This window comes from Cucumis melo, chromosome 2 (assembly GCF_025177605.1).
Source record: "Cucumis melo cultivar AY chromosome 2, USDA_Cmelo_AY_1.0, whole genome shotgun sequence".
NCBI lineage: Eukaryota > Viridiplantae > Streptophyta > Magnoliopsida > Cucurbitales > Cucurbitaceae > Cucumis > Cucumis melo.
In genome coordinates, this window is record NC_066858.1 from 22,827,999 (window position 1) to 22,848,377 (window position 20,379).

A 20,379-nucleotide genomic window follows, 5' to 3' on the forward strand; every position below is an offset into this window, starting at 1 on the left:
TATGGGACGGACGATTGTGCGACACTTGCTCTAACTCGGTGAACAAGTTAGTCATACGAAATTTAAAAGTCGTGGACAATCTCACAGTATGATGTAGTCTCCCTTCACGTTTTGAGAGAATGGTTTTACAAAACGTGGGAGAGAAAAAACGCGTTGAAAACATCAATAAGAAAAACATTGAAGATTAGCAATTGCAAAAAAACTTGGTTTGCAAAGAGTACAACAAGGCTTAGTTAGGGAATGAACTAGTGAGTTTTCCCTATAGTATACTTTAAACATTTTTAGATATAATAGACTTGCATATGAAAATGGTGAAATGTCACTTACAAGCAAGCTACATAGAAATTAAAGGAAACAAGCTAAACATAATGGTGTGAGGATGTTTGTGCATATATACGACCGTAGATAAACAACATCTTGGATGAGCATGCATATGACACACAGTGCTACCCCTCCGTCAATTTCTCGTACTTTCTATACTATATATTCATCTTTCTATTTTCATTCCTTTCAATGAATGAAGGGAGAGGTTCGGTTTGAGAATTGATTTTTCCTAATCAAAGGATTTAGAATTTATTTGGTTGTAAATTCTTACAATCAAGATGTTAGACTTCTGTTAACCCTGCAAACAACTCAACCAAAACAAACACACAAATATTCCAGCAACACACAACAAAAATATCAATGGGGAGGAGAGTTGTATATTCAATATCAAATCACCAGCTACACAAAAGAGTTTCTAGATAAAGGAAATCGGCCAAATAAGAGAGCTGCACTCTTCATAATGAACAAAGTTCACCCAAAATACATAATGATCAAGATGATGAACCCTAACACAAAACACCCAGATATATATTCCTATTTTCTTGCTGCCACGTGTTGTAAGGACCAATGACCATCCTAGCAACCATGTTGTCTAGGTGAAATTCCCCTTTCTACCCTTCCTCTTGTCAACTTGAGTGATTGAGGGCTTAGCAATACCCCCATGGAGAAGAGCCACTTTGTCCTCAAGGTGAAAGTTTGGAAATTGATGCCTAAGCATCGCGTAGGACTCCCATGTTGCTTCATGGTTTGGTTGATCCTTCCATTGGACTAAATATTTCCAAACACGTTCAGCCTCATTCTAACGAAGTTGGGTCACGTTTTTCGATTCCAACACTAACTCCATTTGATCATTGAGTATTGTTATGTCTGGCTGGACTTGATGTTTGTCACCCACCGCCTTCTTAAGTTGCGATACATGGAAAACTAGATGTATTTTGGCAGTTTCCGACAGGTCCAGCAGGTAGGCGACCTCTCCCACTCTACCCAACACCATATATGGCCCAAAATATCTAGGAGATAACTTTTCACAACGCTTCTTCGCTACTAAATGTTGTCTACAAGGCTGTAATTTCAAATATACCCAGTCCCCAATGTCAAACACCACGTCTCGACGATGTACATCAACAAATTTCTTCATTTGCTCTTGGACGTGTTGTAAATGCCTCTTCAAGGCTGCTACCATTTCATCTCGAGATTGCAATTGCTACTCCACAGAATCATTCAGAGTTGTCCCGGTCTGGCCATAAGAAATGATAGGAGGAGGGGGTTATCCATAAACTACAGAAAGGGGTTTTTTTATCGACGATTGGTAGTTGGTGTTGTACCAATACTCGGCCTGCGTAACCTTATCGCTTCATGTCTTTTGCTTCTCTTGACAAAAGCATCTTAAATATAGTTTCAAGCATTTGTTAACAACCTCTGTTTGCCCATCCGTCTGGGGATGGTATGTCGTGCTTCTCTTTAGTTGGATACCTTGCAATCGAAATAACTCCTTCCAAAAGAGGCTTAAGAACACTCGATCACGATCGTATACTATTGAACAAGAATATCCATAGAGGCGCACTACCTCCTTAATGAACGCCATAACGACTGTTTAGGCCGAGAATGGGTGACCCAAGGTGATGAAATGAGCATACTTGCTAGGCGATCCATTACCACCAATATGGTGTCAAACCCCTTGGAATGTGGTAAACCCTTTACAAAATTCATGGATATATCCTCCCAAATACGGTTGGGGATGGAAAGAGGTTGTAGCAATCCGGGGAGGGATAACGCTTGGATTTTATTCTGTTGGCAAACATGATGTTTACATACAACTTGATGTCATTCTTCATCCCTTCCCAAAATAATTCAGTTGCTATCCATTTATAGGTGTGTAACTGTCCCGAATGTCCCCCGATGATTAAGTCATGGAAAATGTGCAAGACAGTAGGAATCAAGCTTGACGTCCTCGAAAGAACAAATCTGCCCCTATAAAACAGCTTGCCTTGTCGCATCGTATAACGAGGAATGTAGTCCGAGTCTGCCATAATCATGTCAAATATTGCTTTCAATTTCTCATCCTCTTACACTTCCCTTTCTACCACTTTAATATCCAACAAGGATGGAACAGTAATCACACTCAACTCAGCCTCAATCAGAATGCGTGACAAAGCATCTATGGCCTTGTTCTCTGATCCAGTTCGATAGCGTATCTCAAAACTACATCCCACTAACTTCATTAACCACTTTTGTACACTGGGTATTATTTCTCTTTGTTCCAGGATATGCCTCAAGGCTTTTTGATCAGTATATACTACAAAACGATGACCCAAAAGGTACTATCGCCATTTTTCCACCACCAAAACTATGGCCATTAGCTCTCTCTCATAAACAGATTTTTCACGTGCTGTTTCTGAGAGTTTTTTACTGAAATATGCAATTGGCCTCTTGTTCTGCGATAACACCGCACCCAAACCGAACCCAACGCATCTGTTTCTACTTCAAAAGGCAGTTGAAAGTCGGGTAATGCTAACACCGGTAGTGTAACCATGGCTCTCTTGAGTTGCTCAAACGCCTTTGTTGCCTCCTTCGATCAACAAAAATTATTCTTTTTGCTCAACCTCGTAAGGGGTGTGGCAATGGCGCCATAATTTGCTACAAATCGACGATAATACCTGGCCAGCCCCAAAAACTCCCTAAGCTCCCTTACATTCTTCGGTACTCGCCACTCTAACATGGCCTTAATGTTCTCCTGGTCAGCTTCGACTCCCTTGGCCAATACATAATGGCCTAAGTTTCAATTCGATTCTTCGCAAAATAGCATTTCTTCTAGTTAGCAAAGAGACAATGTTGCCTTAATAGTTGAAATACTACTGTGAGATGCTCTCAATGAGTTTCCACGTATTTTCTGTACACAAGAATATTCAAAAAATACCAGCAAGAATTTACGTAAATAAGGTCGAAAAATCTAATACATAAGTGCTTGAAACGTAGTGAGTGCGTTGGTGAGGCCAAATGGCATGACTAGGAACTCGTAATGTCCCTCATGAGTTCGAAAGGCTGTCTTCCTCACATCCTCATCTCGCCCCATAATTTGGTGGTACCCGGATTTTAGATCTATCTTGGAAAAAAACACTTGCCCCATTCAGTTCATCCAACAACTCATCGATCATAGGAATAGAAAATTTATCGGGTACCGTTGCCCTATTTAAAGCTCTGTAATCAACATAAAAACACCAACCCCCGTCCTTCTTCTTAACTAGAATTGTCGGACTAGAGAAAGGGCTGAAGCTCGACCGTATAATCCCAGAATCCAACATCACATTCACCAGTTTTTCAATTTCATTTTTCTGGGCGTGTAGGTAACGGTAGGGTCGCACGTTGATGGGACCTGTCCCCTCCTTCAACTGATTTTTGTGATCAATTTGTCTCATAGGTGGAAGCCCAGCAGGCATATTTAACACATTTTCAAATTCCAGCTGGAGTTGCTCAAATCTGGTTCAAAATTCTTCCATGGATTCCTTAACCACTATTTTTCGGTCACCTTTTGATATGCTCATGGCTCTAAAATCGATCAGAAACTCTTCATCTTTCGGCTGCCAAGTCTTTACTAACATTTTCAAGGACACTTCCATTCTAGTTAGGGAGGGGTCTTCCCTTAAGATTACCTTTGTCTCCCCAACCACAAACGTCATGGATAGTTCTTTTCAGTCAACGGTCATAGGCCCTTGTTTAAATAACCACTGCATTCCCAACACCATATCCAGATTGCCTAGCTCTAACGGTAAAAAGTCCTCTATTATGGTCATAACCAGCAGCCCTACTGTGATGTACACATTCCTCTTCCTTGTCCTACCTTTCCCGATCCCATAATGACTCCGTAGTTGGTGGTCTCCGCCATGGGTAGCTTCAACTCGTCCACCAGCTTTAAAGAGATGAAGTTGTGAGTTGCCCCACAATCGATCATAATTACAATTTCCCAATCCTCCACCGTACCTTTAACCTTGAACGTTTCTGGTGTCAGGAGTCCCACCACCAAGTTTAATGATAGTTCCACTATCGGACTCACTTCTACCATTGCTTCTTCACTCGACAACTCCTTCATCTCTGCATCTTCCAAGTCGTCAGCCACTACACACAGTCGAAGTTCCTTATTATTGTGGTGATGTCCCTTGCTAAACCGCTCATCACAACGGTAACACAATCCCTTATCTCGTCGTGCTTGCAGCTTCAAATCGGTCCACCTCCGGAAGGTATTTTCTCGCCGACGGGAATTTTCTAAACTAGGGTTACAACTTTCGTAATCAAGGTCTCCGTATTTTTCATTAAAGGTTTTTTGGCCTGTTTTGCGTCTTTTGTATATGGGCCTGTTTTGCGTCTTCAAATTTTCTCCGGTTCTAACATTCTTCAAATTTTCAAATGGCTTTCCACCCGCATTTGTTTTCCACCCGCATTTGTTTTCCACCCGCACCGTCGCTTTCCACCTTCTTCTTTTAGTACAAATTTTCGTTTTCCTTAATTTCGGTTGATTGTCTTCCGGTGAATCTTCTATTTTTGTTTCCCTTAATTCCGGTTGGTTGGCAAAATTAAAGATAGATTATATTTTATTTGGCATGATTTTAGGGAGGGTTGGGATTTGATTCTAAACTTAAGTACTTCCATTATATTTGCCATAATTAAATCACATTTTATTTGGCATGATTTTAGGGAGGGTTGGGATTTGATTCTAAACTTAGTATTTCCATTATATTTGTCATAATTTTAGGTAATGGTTGGAATTTGAATTTGAATTTTACTTGAGATTTGAAATTTGAATCTTTTAAATGATTTTTCGTTACTTTTTTAATATTTTTGTTAATAGTTAATTATTGCATCATCTTTATCATTATAAGAAGTATTCATTGCATTAAAATTATATGACGTTAATAGCTAAAGTTTGAATATATAATTATTGAAGGTAAAAATCTGAATAATTAGGGGATATTGAAACCAATTGAATATGTTTAGGAATCTTTGAAAGAATATAATAATTTTTTGATTTAGTTAATAATTATTATAAGTGGGTATGTTCACAAATACACTGTAATCGAATATGTGATATTTTATTTGATTTTTCTATCTCCTTAAATATACTGTATTTGAATCTGGACAATTCTCATCCGTTGAGTTTTATTTGATCATTGTCGGGGAATTTCGATATAAGTAACATAATCCAAGACACATCCTTATCATCAACAATCCGAATGAGTTTCGAATTGTTGCAATCTTTCCAGTAAACGGTCAACCTAGAGACAGAAACTTCTGAATTGGGAAAAAATCTACGTTGGATACAATTTGCAAATACTTGAAACGAGGATGAAACTGGAACATATACATCAAGGAGGCGATAGTCAATATACCAGCAGGACTCAATCCATCTACCATCGAATACGGTCTTCACTCGTTGTAAAGCCATGGAAAAAATTCAAAGGGAACACGTTTATCGAATAAAGTATTCACTACTATATTGTACATAGGAGTGATGAATATTAAATTAAATTATTGTTTCATATATTGTACAGGTACCTGTTTCATTTGTAGGGATCACGTTTTAATTTGATGTAATGGTCGGATATTACGAAAATATGGTAGACAAGGGCAAAGAAATAAAATGTATATAGCATAATCTTATGAATATAATGTTGGGAAGACAATATTAGTTATTTTCCTAAAGTAGTTTAGAATATAAAGATGTTAAAATTTCAAAAATAATATGCTTTGCTCCGTTCTTCGTTGAAATTTATGTTTTAATGGCCATGAACGTTTCGGTGAAATTTCAAAAAGATTGTCTTTCGGTGAATCTTGTGTTTTGGTTTCGATTAATTCTGGTTTGTTGGCAACATTAAAGATAGATCACAATTTTAGGAATATCCCCAATTTTAGGGATAATTTCGGTTTGTGTTTTGGCATGATTTTAGAGATAGTTGAGATTTGAATCTAAACTTATGTATTCCCATTATATTTGTCATAATTTTAGAGAATGATTGGAATTTAAATTTGAATTTTAGAGATTTGAATTTTGAATGTTTTAAATGCTTTTCCGTTAGGTTTTTTAATGTTTTTGTATATGGTTAATTATTGCATCATGTTTATAATTATTTTAGGAAGGAAGAATTCATTGCATTAAAATTTTAGAACCTATTCATTGCGTTAATAGCTATTGAAGGAAAAAATCGGTAGCTAAAGTTTGAATATATAATTATTGAAGAGAAAAATGGGAATAATTAGAGAATATTGAAATCAATTGAATATGGTTAGGGATCTTTGAAATAATATAATAATTATTTGATTTAGTTAATAATTATCATAAGTGGGTGTGTTTACAGATACACTGTAATCAGCTATGTGATGTTTTGTTTGATTTCCCGGGTTCCGTAAATATACTGTATTTGATTATGGACAGTTCTCATCCGTTGAGGGGCATTTTCGGTCGAAAAAAGTTGAAAATTATTTCAGGCAGTTAGTTTTGCCATAAATAAAAAAAAATAACAGTTTGCTATTTTGACAATTTCCATTCTTATGTTTGCCATTTTCACGGATTTCCCTATCTTTTAAGCCCACAACCCGCATCGCGAAAACCTCAGTTCTGATTACTGGGTCCAAGCCTATTCGTAAATGTCTCCACTAAAATGTTTTTCGCCATCTCTAGTAAGGGTGCCGAGAGTTCTTCAAACTTCTAAAAATAATTGTTCACCGTTCCTTCTTGTTTTATAGCAAAAAATCTGGCACATCTCGTCCCCTTCTCTCTACGACGGAATCGACGATACATTCTCTCCTTCAATTCTTTTCATGACAAAATCGCTTCCGATTTTCTGCCCAGCGGAACCAGCTGAGACCCTTCCTTTCTAGGCTAACTATAGCGATCTTTAATTTTTCTTGCTCGTTCAAAAGGTGCAACTGAAAATAATGCTCTGCTCGATAAAACCCGTCATCTGGATCTTCTCCTTTGAAGACCGTCATATCTAACTTTTTAAATTTAATCCGATCTTGTCCCACATGTTTCTGCGTTCAACGACGTCTCCCACTTCTTCTCCAATTGCTTCCCCTTCGATAACATCCTCTATTCTCATCTTCCATTTTCCCGTGCTAGAACCAGTTAGCTCCAACCTGGTCGGATACTTCTGATGATCTTCATACCTCTCTACTAACATTATGTGCATTTTCTCCATAGTCTTCTCCAGAATCAACAATCGTTGGACCTCTTGTTTAATTGCTTCGATTCCAGTTTCGAAAGCGGCTAAACATTCCTCTATCAATTTTTGCGTCATTTTCTTCCACCTCCCCTTAGTGTCGATTAGCTCTAATACCAATGTTAGGCTTCTGTTAACCCTGCAAACAACTCAACCAAAACAAACACACAAATATTCCAACAGCACACAACAGAAATATCAATGGAGAGGAAAGCTATATATTCAATGTCAAATCACCAGCTACACAAAAGAGTTTCTAGATAAAGGGAATCAGTCGAATAAGAGGGTTGCACTCTCCATAATGAACAAAGTTCACGGAAAATACATAATGGCCAAGATGATGAACCCTAGCACAAAACACCCAAATATATATTCCCATTTTTCTGCTGCCTCATGTTGTAAGGACCATTGGCCATCCTAACAACCATGTTGTCTAGGTGGAATTCTCCTTTCTACCATTCCTCTAGTAAACTTGAGTGATTAGAGGTTTAGCACAAGATTACTGATTTGGCTATCAGTTTGTCCAAAAATCATTTAGACGAAGCCCGAAGGCTTTCATGTAAATGGAAGAAGCTTGAGTTGAATATCCAATTCTGGAGTGACACAACATACTAGCGATAGTATCTTGATTTGATAGCCTATCTTCACTCTGATTATCAGAATCATCCTAGTTACATTCTTAATCTTAGTTGTATTTGAAACATAGTACTTTCCTGGAGTATTTGTAATAGAAACTTGTCTAAGTAATGGAAATAACATTAGAAAAATGTCTTGAATATCTATGTATTCAGGAATCAACTAAGTTGTCTTTCAAAGTCCTTAGATAAACTTTATGTTGTCTTCATGCAGCTGGATTTTTTTCATCCCCATTGTTTGCAAATCATCTTGAAGTTTCTTTCTACATGTGAACCAAATGAAACATAACTTCACAACTTCTCTCCTTAAATCATAATCTAATAAACATGTTAAAGTAACTTGTGGGACCTTGGAATGAAGGTTATAATTGGATCTTCAATAGAAAGCCCTCCATCTTGCCTCTCATCTTTGGGTCCTTTAGAATTGTGAAGTCAGTTTCACCATAACATAATACAAGACTAGAAATAAGAAGAGGGTGATAATAAGAAAAAGACAAAATCGAACATGTTTCACGTCTACTAGTAATGGAAACCTATATTTTGATAGATTCTAATTAACACCACCCCAAAAAAAAAAAAAAGTAGTACTACAACTAAATGTCTATTTAGAAGTAGATAAATTACTAATAGTTCGTATGAGTGAAGCTCATAAAGAAATTGAAAAACTGAAATAATATCCATCTTATCTAATAATAAGGTTCCACATAATGTTGGATTAAAATAATTATTCTTATTAAGAATATTATATTATAACCATAGATTTTAGATTTAGTTTCTATTTTCCAATTAAGTTTTTGAAACGTTATACACTTGGTTTTTTAGTATTTGTGTTTGATTTCAATACAACTCTTGAAGGTTCCAAATAATTAACTCTTAGGGTGCGTTTAGGGGAAGGGTTGATTTAGGGAAGTGTTAGTGTTAAGATAAAACTAGTGTTAAGTTAAACCTAGTTTTATCATAACCCTTGTTTGGGGGAAGGGTTTAAAAATGTAGTTTTATGATAATATGTGTTTGGGGGAAGGGTTAGGTGAGAAGAGTTAATGGAGATTTTATGATAAAATGTGTTTGGGGGAAGGGTTAGGTGGGGAGGATTAATGGGGATTTTATGATAAGATGTGTTTGGGGGAAGGGTTAGGTGGGGAGGATTAATGGGGATTTTATGATAAGATGTGTTTGGGGGAAAGGTTAAGTGGGTAGTTTAATGGGGATTTTATGATAAAATGTGTTTGGGAGAAGGGTTAGGTGGGTAGTTTTATGAGAATTTTATGATAAAATATGTTTGGAGAAGGGTTAGGTGGGTAGGTTTATGTGGATTTTGTGATAAATTTTATTTGGGGAAATTGTTAAATGGGTTGGGTTAATAACTTTTTTTATGTGGTATAATATTTTTTAAATTAAATTGTAAATATCATAAAAAAATTATTGCATACTTTTTTACGAAACCCTCGAATCCGTCTTATTCTCCTATTTTATTTGTTGTATGTGTAATGTTATTAAATTAGTACATACAGTTGCCCAAATTAAAATTAATTTCTGAACATATTGTGAGAAATTTATTACAATTAATTTTTTAGAAAGACAAAAATTATTGAATATTTCTAATCGGCGATAGCGAAGTCATCCAATTTTAAACCTATATAAATAGCCGTTATAACGCTTTTGGAAAATTGTGACTATTTTTCTTAATTTAAAATAAACGTTACGAAGGACGAAAATAAGTTCTTCACAATAGGAAATGCATAAATAGTCAACATCATAGACAAAAAAACGTAAGAAAATAATAAGCAACCAAGGTCAATAGAAACATAAACTATCTCTCTATGTCTCGTAGGAGGACTCTACAAAATCCCTCCCTCTCATCCTCAGGCATGAGTACGAAACCCCGAAGGTCATCCATACGAGACAAAAGATGCCTTTGCAATAACGCCCTATTCGTATTTACTAAAACCATAAACATAGAACAAAAAAAAAGAAAATAGATTATGAGTGACTACAACATTTACTAAAAAACATGTAAAGAAGTTGAAAATTTCCTAAAAATTTAAAACTATGTAAAGTTTCCTAAAAAACGTGTACTAAGTTAAAATTATACATAAAATTAAAGAAGTTGAAAATTAAAGACATGTAATTAACTATTTCCATGATACATAACGTACATACTCGAGACGATAGTATTTAAACAAACCGAACAATAGTACTTAAACACATATTTTCGAAGTTTATGAAATGTGTATTCTCTTAATATAATTTAATTAGTATCAAAATTTGTGATTATATTGAAAAAACACTATTACTAAAAAGTTGTTCATATTTAAATTTATGATGATATTCAAAAAACACTATTAGGGAAGGGTTGTTCATATGGAATTTTATGATCATATTGAAAAAACTATTACTAAAAAATTGATATGGAAATTTATTATGATATTGAAAAACAGTACTAGTAAAAAAGTTTTTGATATGCATTACTAAAATTTTTACCGAATTATGATATTACTGAATTACGGAATTATTTTTACCGAATTAAAGACTTGTTTTCAAAAATCGATAACATTACTAAAATTAATAACTTTTTTACTAAAAATTATTGGTAATAAAGTTAAAACTTTCTACTTTTCAAAAACATTGTTAAATGTACTTATTAGGTAGTAGAAAAGATTTTATATTTTTTAAATTACGAATTGTTGTTAATTAGTTTGATAGTTAATACGAATTGTTGTTAATATTTAATTGGACAATTAATTCAATTTTTGTAAATAAATAGTTAAAAAAGAGGAAATTAAATAGAAAATGTTGTTAATTAATTGCATATTTTGTAAATACAAATTGTTCTTACTATATACAAAAAAATAGTTAAAAAGAGGAAATTAAATAGAAAATGTTGTTAATTAATTGCATATTTTGTAAATACAAATTGTTCTTACTATATACAAAAAAAAAAATAGTTAAAAAAGAGGAAATTAATAAGATACAATATTTAACAAAATTAAACTAAATGTTCTATATACATATTGTAAACGGAAAGAAAATGTTCATTATAAAATTATACAAAATCGAAAAATAAATAAATAAATAAATAAATACAGTATAGAAAGCCTACAAACGGCCATTACAATAGTACCTCTTCAAATAGTAAACTCGTGAATCGCAACGTCCTACATAAGACAACAACATGGTTAATATTTGTACATAACACACAATATAGAAGGTATAAAAATAAATATTACATATACATACCTTTTATGACGACAAATGTTACTCGAAATGAACATTGAATCGGGAAACCGGAACAAGAAGTTTATTTTTAAATTAATAGCCTCAAAGTTTTCATTCCATTCAAAATAATGAATGGAATTTCATCATAGTTATAGATAAAAAAAAAATAAAGGACAGAAAGGTATAGGAAACATATCACAAAAACATAACAGAAAAGGAGGATAGCAACCTAAAAAAAAGCTGTGCATAAACATATACGAAAAGGAGAACATAATGATATAGGAAAAGGAAAATTACAACATATATGCTAACAGTAATGAAGAATCGGCAAACAGAGAAAAAGAAAAAGAGAACTTACAAAAGATAAGTTAGAACCACATAGAGGATACAAAGAGAGACAAGAATGCAGTGAATCAAAAGAGGAAACGTGGTAATATATAGGGGAAAGATGGGGCAAGTTGAGAGGACTTGAATGGAGGTAAACCAAAAAATAAAGACCAAAGTAATGGACTGCAACCTATCTATCAATAAAAGATAGGGAATCTCTCTGCTACAACTGACATAAAGCATAGCAAAGTCCAAAGAGTCAAAGGCTATATACTGAAACCTATACCAAAACCATACACTAAAAACAAATGGAAGAGACAACACTGGACAGAAAGGAAGACCAATACAGCATGAAAATAAATGAAGAATGTAACAATACAGAGAGATAAGAATAGAAGAATTGTAACAAAATTTGTAAGAAAATATGAAGTCAAAACCATACAATAAAAACAGATGGAAGAGACAACACTGGAAGGTTAAAGCAATAAAGACATGGCAACAATACAGAGAGATAAGAATACACTATGAAAATAATAGAAGAATCTAACAATACAGAGAGATAAGAATAGAAGAAATGTAAGAAAATTTGTAAGGAAATAATATGTAACAAAAGAATACAGAGAAGACATAGAAGAATTGTACAGAGAGATAAGAATAGAAGAATTGTAAAAAAAAAATAGAAGAATTGTAACAAAATTGGTAAGAAAAGAATACAAGAATTGTAAGACATGGCCGGAAAGGCTAAAGCAATAAAAGAGAAGACATGGCAACAAGAATACAGAACACATGGCTGGAGAAGGTGAAGAAATAACACAGAAGACATAGCCGCAATAATTCAGAACACATGGCCGAAGAAATTTAACCAATAACACAGAAGACATGGGTGCAATAATTCAGAAGACATGGCCGGAAAATGTAAACAAATAAGACAGAAGACACAACAGAATGCAAACAAATACATACATTACAAAAGAATTCAGTTTTACACAAAATTCGAACTCATCATCGGCTTTAAAAAAAAAAGTGGATTCAAAACTCCAATACCTCCCTACCAAGCTCCATCGGCATCCAATGGCAGAGTGAAGTATTTGTCTTATTGCCAAGTGAAACACCCGACCGCATAATGAAACCGCGAGCGGCAAGGAGTAAAGAAGGAGCCAAAACCCACGATTCCAAAAGGAAATCGTGTTCGGAGCCAACGAAATCGTCGGCTTCAACAAACACAGAAGTCCTTTCGGGAGTGAGAAAGACGGATGAGAGAGATGCAGAGAGAGATTCGGCGTAACGAAATCCGGTTTCATCGCGAAAACGCAACAGCGGAATGGATTAAAGGATGAAGATGAAACAGAAAGTGCGGGTTAGGATGGTTGACGAAGAAGACGACAAAACCAACGAAATGGATTAAAGGATGAAGACGAAAAAAAACGAAATCGAGCGGACAACACAGAACGAACAGAAACCCTAGATTCGTTGAGGGAGAAGATAAAAGAAAACAACACGTAGTCGATTCCATGAGGGAGATGAAACAAATGGACAAAACGATACAAAAGGAAGGAATGGATTAAAGGATGAAGAGGAAACAAAACGATATGGAGCGGACAACAAAGAACGAACATAAACCCTCGATTCGTTGAGGGATAAGACAAAACGAAACAACACGAAGTCGATTCGTTAAGGGAGATGACAGAAAGAAGAGAAAAACGAAAATATTTTTGATGAAGAAGGGTTGAGGAGAAGATTGAAGACGGTTTGGAACACGGATTGAGGGGAACGACGAAACCGGATTAACGAAAACGGGGGAAGACGCGAATCGGCGTTGGAAGCGGCAGACGAAAACGGGTTAAGGGAACCCTAAAACTAGGGTTTCCTTAACCTTGGGCCCAAACGGGGGTTAGGGTTGGGCTAAACTAAGCCCACAGTCCCAACCCTAACCCCAAACGGGCCCTTAAGTTTCAAATAATTTCTTTTTCAGTTTGATCAATAAATTACAAGTTTCATGTAATGTTAATATATGTCAAAATAAATTTAAAAATAATTATAATTAATTTTCACTCTTTTTCGTCACTTAAAATATCAAATTTTCATTTAATAATTATTTGATCATTGAGGTAACAAAATAAAAACCTAAACAAAATCCTAAAATTTCAAAGAGGTAATTAAATCAAAACCAAATACAAAACATAAATGTACAATATCCTGAAACTCAAAGGATCAAGTAAAAGTTAAACTCGAAATTGAAGAAGAAAATAATCTTTTTAAAAATTATTAAAAATGATAAATTTGATAATATATTTACCAAATATTTGATAGACATCAATATAAATGAATACTTTATAATAATATTTTAATTTATCTTACCTATTTTTCCTCAACAATAATTAATTCCTAAAGAGGAAAAGGTAAAATGGGTTTTTCACAATTCTCTATCAGTGGGGCTTTCCAGAGCTCTCTAGAGACAGCCAGAAAAAAACACAAACCCTTTTCTTTCTTATTCCTCTTCTTCTCCTTCTCCAACGATTCTTCCATCGTTCTTCCTTCTCTTCTTTATAAACAACCTTCCAATTCCCCATTTTTACTTCATCCGAAGAATAAACTTTTTTTTTTCCTTTTTCTGTATCAACTCGGGAGAGAAGTTTTTTTGTTTTACGATGAAGATGAAGATGAAAAGAAAAGATCTCGATCAAATCAACGATGACTTCTCCGATTTCTCCCTCTCCTCACCTGCCAGGAAGATTCGCCGTCTGGTACATTTTTTGTTCCTTTTTCTATACTCTTATTGTTACTTTCAATTTAGTTTTTTGGAGCTTTGTTCTTAGAATCTTCTTCGATTTGTCTAGGATGTTGGTTTACCGCCTATTATAGAAGAAGAAGAACCGCCGGAAATTTCTGTTTTAAGTAAACAGCCTTTGATTCCTGAAGATTTCACAGTAGGTGGTAATGGTGTAAGGATTGAGGAATTGTCGGATGCTTCTTCTGTTTCTCCTTCAGTTTATGCTATGGAGGATCGTCCTTTTTGTGACAATCAAGAGAGGGCTATTGTTCTGTTTAAGCCTATGAATACGTCTTTCTTCCAATCTTCTCCTCTCTCGGTATCTGTTGATTCCGACATTATATCTGGTTTCAAGAGTAAGTACTGATTTTTCCATCTTGTTGTTTCTCCGTGTGTTTTGCGAACTTCCGTTTCGATTTTTGAATTCATCTATTCGAACTACTTTTTGTTTTTAAGCCGATTTGAATATTGGATTGATGAACAACTTTTCTTAAGAATAAGAACTGGATTCCATTTATCTCAAACTGGGATTGTGAACAATGATTCTGATCTCCATGTATCTGATAATCGTCAGGTGAATTTCTTCGTGAGAATTGTTATGATGGCCGGGTGAAATTTGGTGAAGATGATGAAGATATGGTGACTGAGAACAAGAATCTGGCTGTTGTTCCTTGGGTTCCTCGTTTACAGGTTCCTACATCCTCAACCATGAATGTTCCCCAAGAGGAAGCTCCACAGTTAATGGAAGCTGAAGAAGTTGGAGAAGCAACAATGGAGATTGAAGAAGAAGAAAACAACTTAAACAATAGTCAACAAGGTTATGGGTATGGTGGAATGGATGGAGCTAATGCTATACATCAATGGCATCATCAACAACACTGCATGATTCCACAGTTGCCACAACAAACATCTTCACCCATAACTTGGTTTCGTTGATGGTATTTAGAATCTGTACATATTGAAGAATAGAATACCATATTTTGATGCCATGGGGTTGTTAAGTAATAGGATGAAATTGCATTCGCAGAAAATTTGAGTTGAAGAACATATGGGTATATAGATATAATTGCTTCTTTTTGTTGTTCATCATCATGTGGCAGCTTTTTGTTAGGAATTGTGAGGAATTGCTATGAGAATTATGAGTTCATGTACCAACCCCTTTACCCCACCAAAAAAAAAAAAAAAAAAAAAAAAAAAGAGCTTCCTAGCTTGGATTCTAATGGATCAGAGTTTGTCTACTTGCCTTAGGGGGCATTATTGGGAGAGATTTTGGATTTTGGATTTTGGATTTTGAGAGGGTTAGCATCACTTTTGTTATATTATTCCAAAGTTAATTTAAGCGTAGTTTGATAATTTAATTGTTTTTAGTATTTTAAAATTAAGATGGTAAACAGTGTTACTACTAGAACTAGTTTCACTATTTTGTTAGAATGAGGAAGCTTCTAAATATTTGGTGGTTCGTTTATTTATCCGAAAATTGAAAAAGAAAAGAGGTGAATTGTCAAGAACAAACTACTTATTTTTTTTCTAATTTTTTTGAAGGGTAAGTAATTTTTATTTTTTTATTATTCTTGAAAAAATCGACCCAAAACAAAGGGAACAATCGCAAATTTAGGTAACAGTTAAAAATGACGAAAATGTCAACCAATGGAGTTGGAACTTCTGTTGTGATTGAAGTTTGGCTTAAGAATCTAAAATTTTCTTTTTAAAAAAGTATAGATAAATCTTACACCATATAATATATTTTAAATGGTTGAGAATATGTCTTCTAAATGATTGAGAAAAAGTGAGTAAAAAATCACTTGAATTAGAATACGGCACACAAAAATAATGAGATAACTTTATCTACTTGTTATAATATAATGAGATTTATGTAACGTCCTGATGCTTCAAACATTTTTTAATATCATGATTTGTTACATTCATCTTTGGGTTATATTTTTTTTCCTTTTAGATTTTCTTTGAAAATTTATCCAAAGATAATCGAAGAAGTAAAAAGAATTGCTAAAATAATAGAAAGGTGTAAGAATGGTAAATTAATTATTAAGGATTTCTTTTTATATCATTGAACATAGAAGAAAAAATACAAAGAAAGAAAATAAAATATGCATAAACTTCAAAATAAGGAAGAAAAACCAAGTCAATAATGAAAATATCGTAACAAATTAATTATCCATAGGTCTACGAAGAAACAAGAATAATCTTCTAAATTCATTCCACAAACATTTGCTAGCATGAATGGGAAAAGATTAATAATTATTAAAAACTCTTGAAATGCAACGAAAATTCTTAATAAATTTTTGTCCTTGTACGTCAATCATAAAAAAAGAAATTACTAGAGAAAAAAGTGTAGATGAAGGAAAAAAAAAATGTTCTTATCTATCGTTCTTTAAATTAAAAAATGAATTTTGAGAGAGATTGAGTTGTGTGCAAAAGAAACCAAGAGAAGACTCATTTTATGGTAACAAGAATGACATTGTAAAACTACTTAAATTTCAAAAATTTGAAAACAATGTAATTATATTTTTGTTAATAGAATTCAATTAAAAGTATAATGATAAAAGAAAGAAAAGCTAAAAAATATTATTGATTTAAAATGACAAAATTACCCATCAAATTAATAATGAAAATGGTTATAAATGAAGGGTCAAATAAGTAGAAAAATTTTTCCATATAGAAACTTTAATATATAGTATAGATATAGGCATAGAAATAGATATACATTATTTATACTTTATGGTAAGAAACTATAAAGTACAAAAAAAAAATATAAACAATTTGTTCATTTTATCATTTTTTATAATTTTTCGAAGAAAATTTGTGATACGTGAGGGATGAATGCTATTGATAAATTTAGTATAGGAAAGTTACGTATCACGTACACGAGTTTATAAATCTGTAGTACCTTGTTCCAAATATTGATGATTTTGTTCCATGCTCACGATGGTTGGCTATGGGAGAGCGTATTATTTACCAAACTACTTAAAACTCTAGACAATATTGACGATTTCTCTTTCATGCGTATGAAGAATAAAGTCGTTAGATAATAAGAAAGAATTTTAGTGTATATTAAGTCCCTATATGCTAAATAGATCGGGTCATATAACTCGTACACGATCTAGTAGGTGTTAGAAACCTAATTTGTGAAATAGTTGTAGTTTTATTTTAATATCATACTATAGAAACATATTCTAATTGTATTCAAATCTAAATTAATTTAACCTTTTTTTCATTTTTCAATAAATGTTTTAATTGGTGAAAGAAATTCTATAGAGCTTGTTTAACATTAGGTTTCTTTTTTCCCTTTTGTCTTTTTGATAAAGTTTGTTTTGAAATGGAATTTAGTTTCACATTACTAATTTGGGAACTCTTATGTAACGATTAACTTTGAGTTACTAATTTTAAGAAAATATTAGTTTAAAAGATAGTTGGATTAATAAGACACTCAACTATCTGTAAGATTGATTGTACATTCGTCTTCCCTATCATTGTGATTGTTGAAAAAGAATGTTTACTTTTTCTATTAATTTTTGCTAACAAGAGATCAAAGATTCCCTTCAATTTTACTTCATGTCTGTATGTATTTGTTTTTATCGACAATTTGGCTTTGAACTTTTCGTTTTTAAAATTTTTGCTTGTTTTCTTTCTATTTTTCTATTTTGATTTTTATCTATTTCAAATAAACATTTGAATTTCATATCGAATTTAAGTAACAAATTACTTGAAACATGAAAACTAATGTAAGTAACTGATCTAAAATAATATGATTTGACTTATGATTGAGGTGTGTTCACCTCGGGAGAGATGAAGATTATGATTAAGAAAATTGTGAGTAAACATATACAAATTTCGAAAGCTAAAAAACAATAGTTATCAAATTAAATTTTAATGGATCCTGTCAAATATAAATTTCATTTTAAATTAGACACATTGCTAGATGATTTATTATTTATTTTATAGGTAATACATAATTCTTCTTTATATATATATATATATATATATATATATATATATATAAAAAGAAGCTCTTGATTATCTTTGAATATCTTTGTTTTAGAGTTCTCTGTCATTCCAAGGGAAGTATTTTTCTTCTTTGGCCATGAATTTAGCCTAAATTTACTTTTTCAGTACAGGGAGAAACTTTTTAAAAGTTGAATGTAATTAATTACGAATTTGGTTTTATTGTAATTGGCATTTTCATTTCATTTCATTTCATTGTATTTATAATTAATTACTGCAACTTCTCTTCTATTATTTAAAAAAACTAACTATTAATTATTTTGTAAAAAAAGAAGTTGAAAGGTTGGAAGATGAAATACTAAAAAGCATTCAGTTTTTTTTTTTAATTTAAATTTCTAAATATTACTTAAATAATTAATGATTTTACATACTTATATTTAATAACCGAATTTCCAGGGTTATGCATATTTAAATTAATAAAATAATATTTAAAATAAGTGGTATAAGGCTAATAAAAAAAAAGAAAGAAAAGGAAGTAGAAATATTAGAAGATCAAATATTAGAATGGAGAAAGATTTTTCTTTTATTTCAATTTATAAATATCAATAGTTTTACGTTTAATTATATTTAATAACGGAATATCAGAGTTATGCAATCTCTTCGACTCCTAACTATATAAAAGGTTATCCTCTACTATTTTTTTCTTCCAAAATCTTAATTCATTTTTCTTAATTTGTTTATTGTTTATGTTAATTTGTTTGTTGTGTATTTTTTTTTCTCAATTCATTCTCTCAATTTTTTTCAAGAAGCAAAGCAATATTTTTGCATTAATAAGAGATGTATATATGTTTTGACAAATGTTGTCAAACTAAGGTAAACTAAGGTATCAATCCTTTTAACTTCCATATATAGATATTTTCAAGTTATTTTATATAATGGTCTTACACCAATAATAGAATGTTTCATAATCTTTTAAGTCTCTCGCTATAACATTTTCTAATACAACTTCTAGCTATAATATGTAAAGTCAACATTTCTTTTTATACAAAAACACTTTTTTTTTTTCGTAATTTATTTCTTTTTCTTTCTCAACTCACCCTCTAAAAATTTATTTATTTGTATGTAAAGTAATGAAGAAGGATTTAAGATCAAAGAGTGATTTCATTACGACAAATTACAAACAATAGTGGTGCCAAATTTGAAGAAAGGGTCTAATGAGGTTGTCAAAAATGGTGAGCCTTGAAGAGTTATGAAGATATCGAAATTTCTTCAATTCAGTTATTGCTGCAAGTTTGTTATGATGAAATTATTGTTGTTTGAGATGTGAAATATAGTGCATGATTTTAATTTATACATTTCTAAATTAACCACATTAGATTAGTTTAACTTTTATATATGTTTTTTAAATTATTTAAACAATAAAGTGATCTGATAGTTAATTATAGAATGCATATGGGAGAAAGTTTGGTGTCTAATATTATTTGTATGTGTTTACTTTCATGTTCACATAATTTATATATCTTTCAATAATATGAGATCACACAACTATTTTACTTATAAAATATGATATTCTACTATATTTAAATACAAATTCATATTATGCTATTTATACAAATCCCACAAATTTTTATGCTTATTTTCAAAATTTTGGAAAACAAAAATAAAAAGATAAATTAATGAGACCTAAGTAACTGATATACAATACGTTCTTGAACATTTAATTTGTATTGTACATATTCAAGTTTTTTAAAAAAAAATTAATTAATTAATCTATTTCATATAAATTTGACCTGTAATCTAATGTAATCCTTTAACTTCAACTTTTGTATCAAATAAACGTAGATTTAAAAATATATATATACATACTGAATGGATCAATACTCCATTAGCCATAAAATTAAAAATTTGGAGATCTATCGAACACACAATATACAAA

General features: G+C 32.4%; 1 protein-coding gene across 1 annotated transcript; it reads left to right on the plus strand.

Moving 5' to 3' along the window:
- Positions 1-14,124: 14,124 nt before the first annotated feature.
- LOC103494211 (uncharacterized) lies at positions 14,125-15,836 on the plus strand. Its single transcript, XM_008455306.3, has 3 exons — positions 14,125-14,457; positions 14,551-14,839; positions 15,058-15,836. The coding sequence occupies exons 1-3, from the start codon at positions 14,362-14,364 to the stop codon at positions 15,417-15,419; spliced, it is 747 nt and encodes a 248-aa protein (XP_008453528.1). The 5' UTR covers positions 14,125-14,361; the 3' UTR covers positions 15,420-15,836.
- Positions 15,837-20,379: the final 4,543 nt, after the last annotated feature.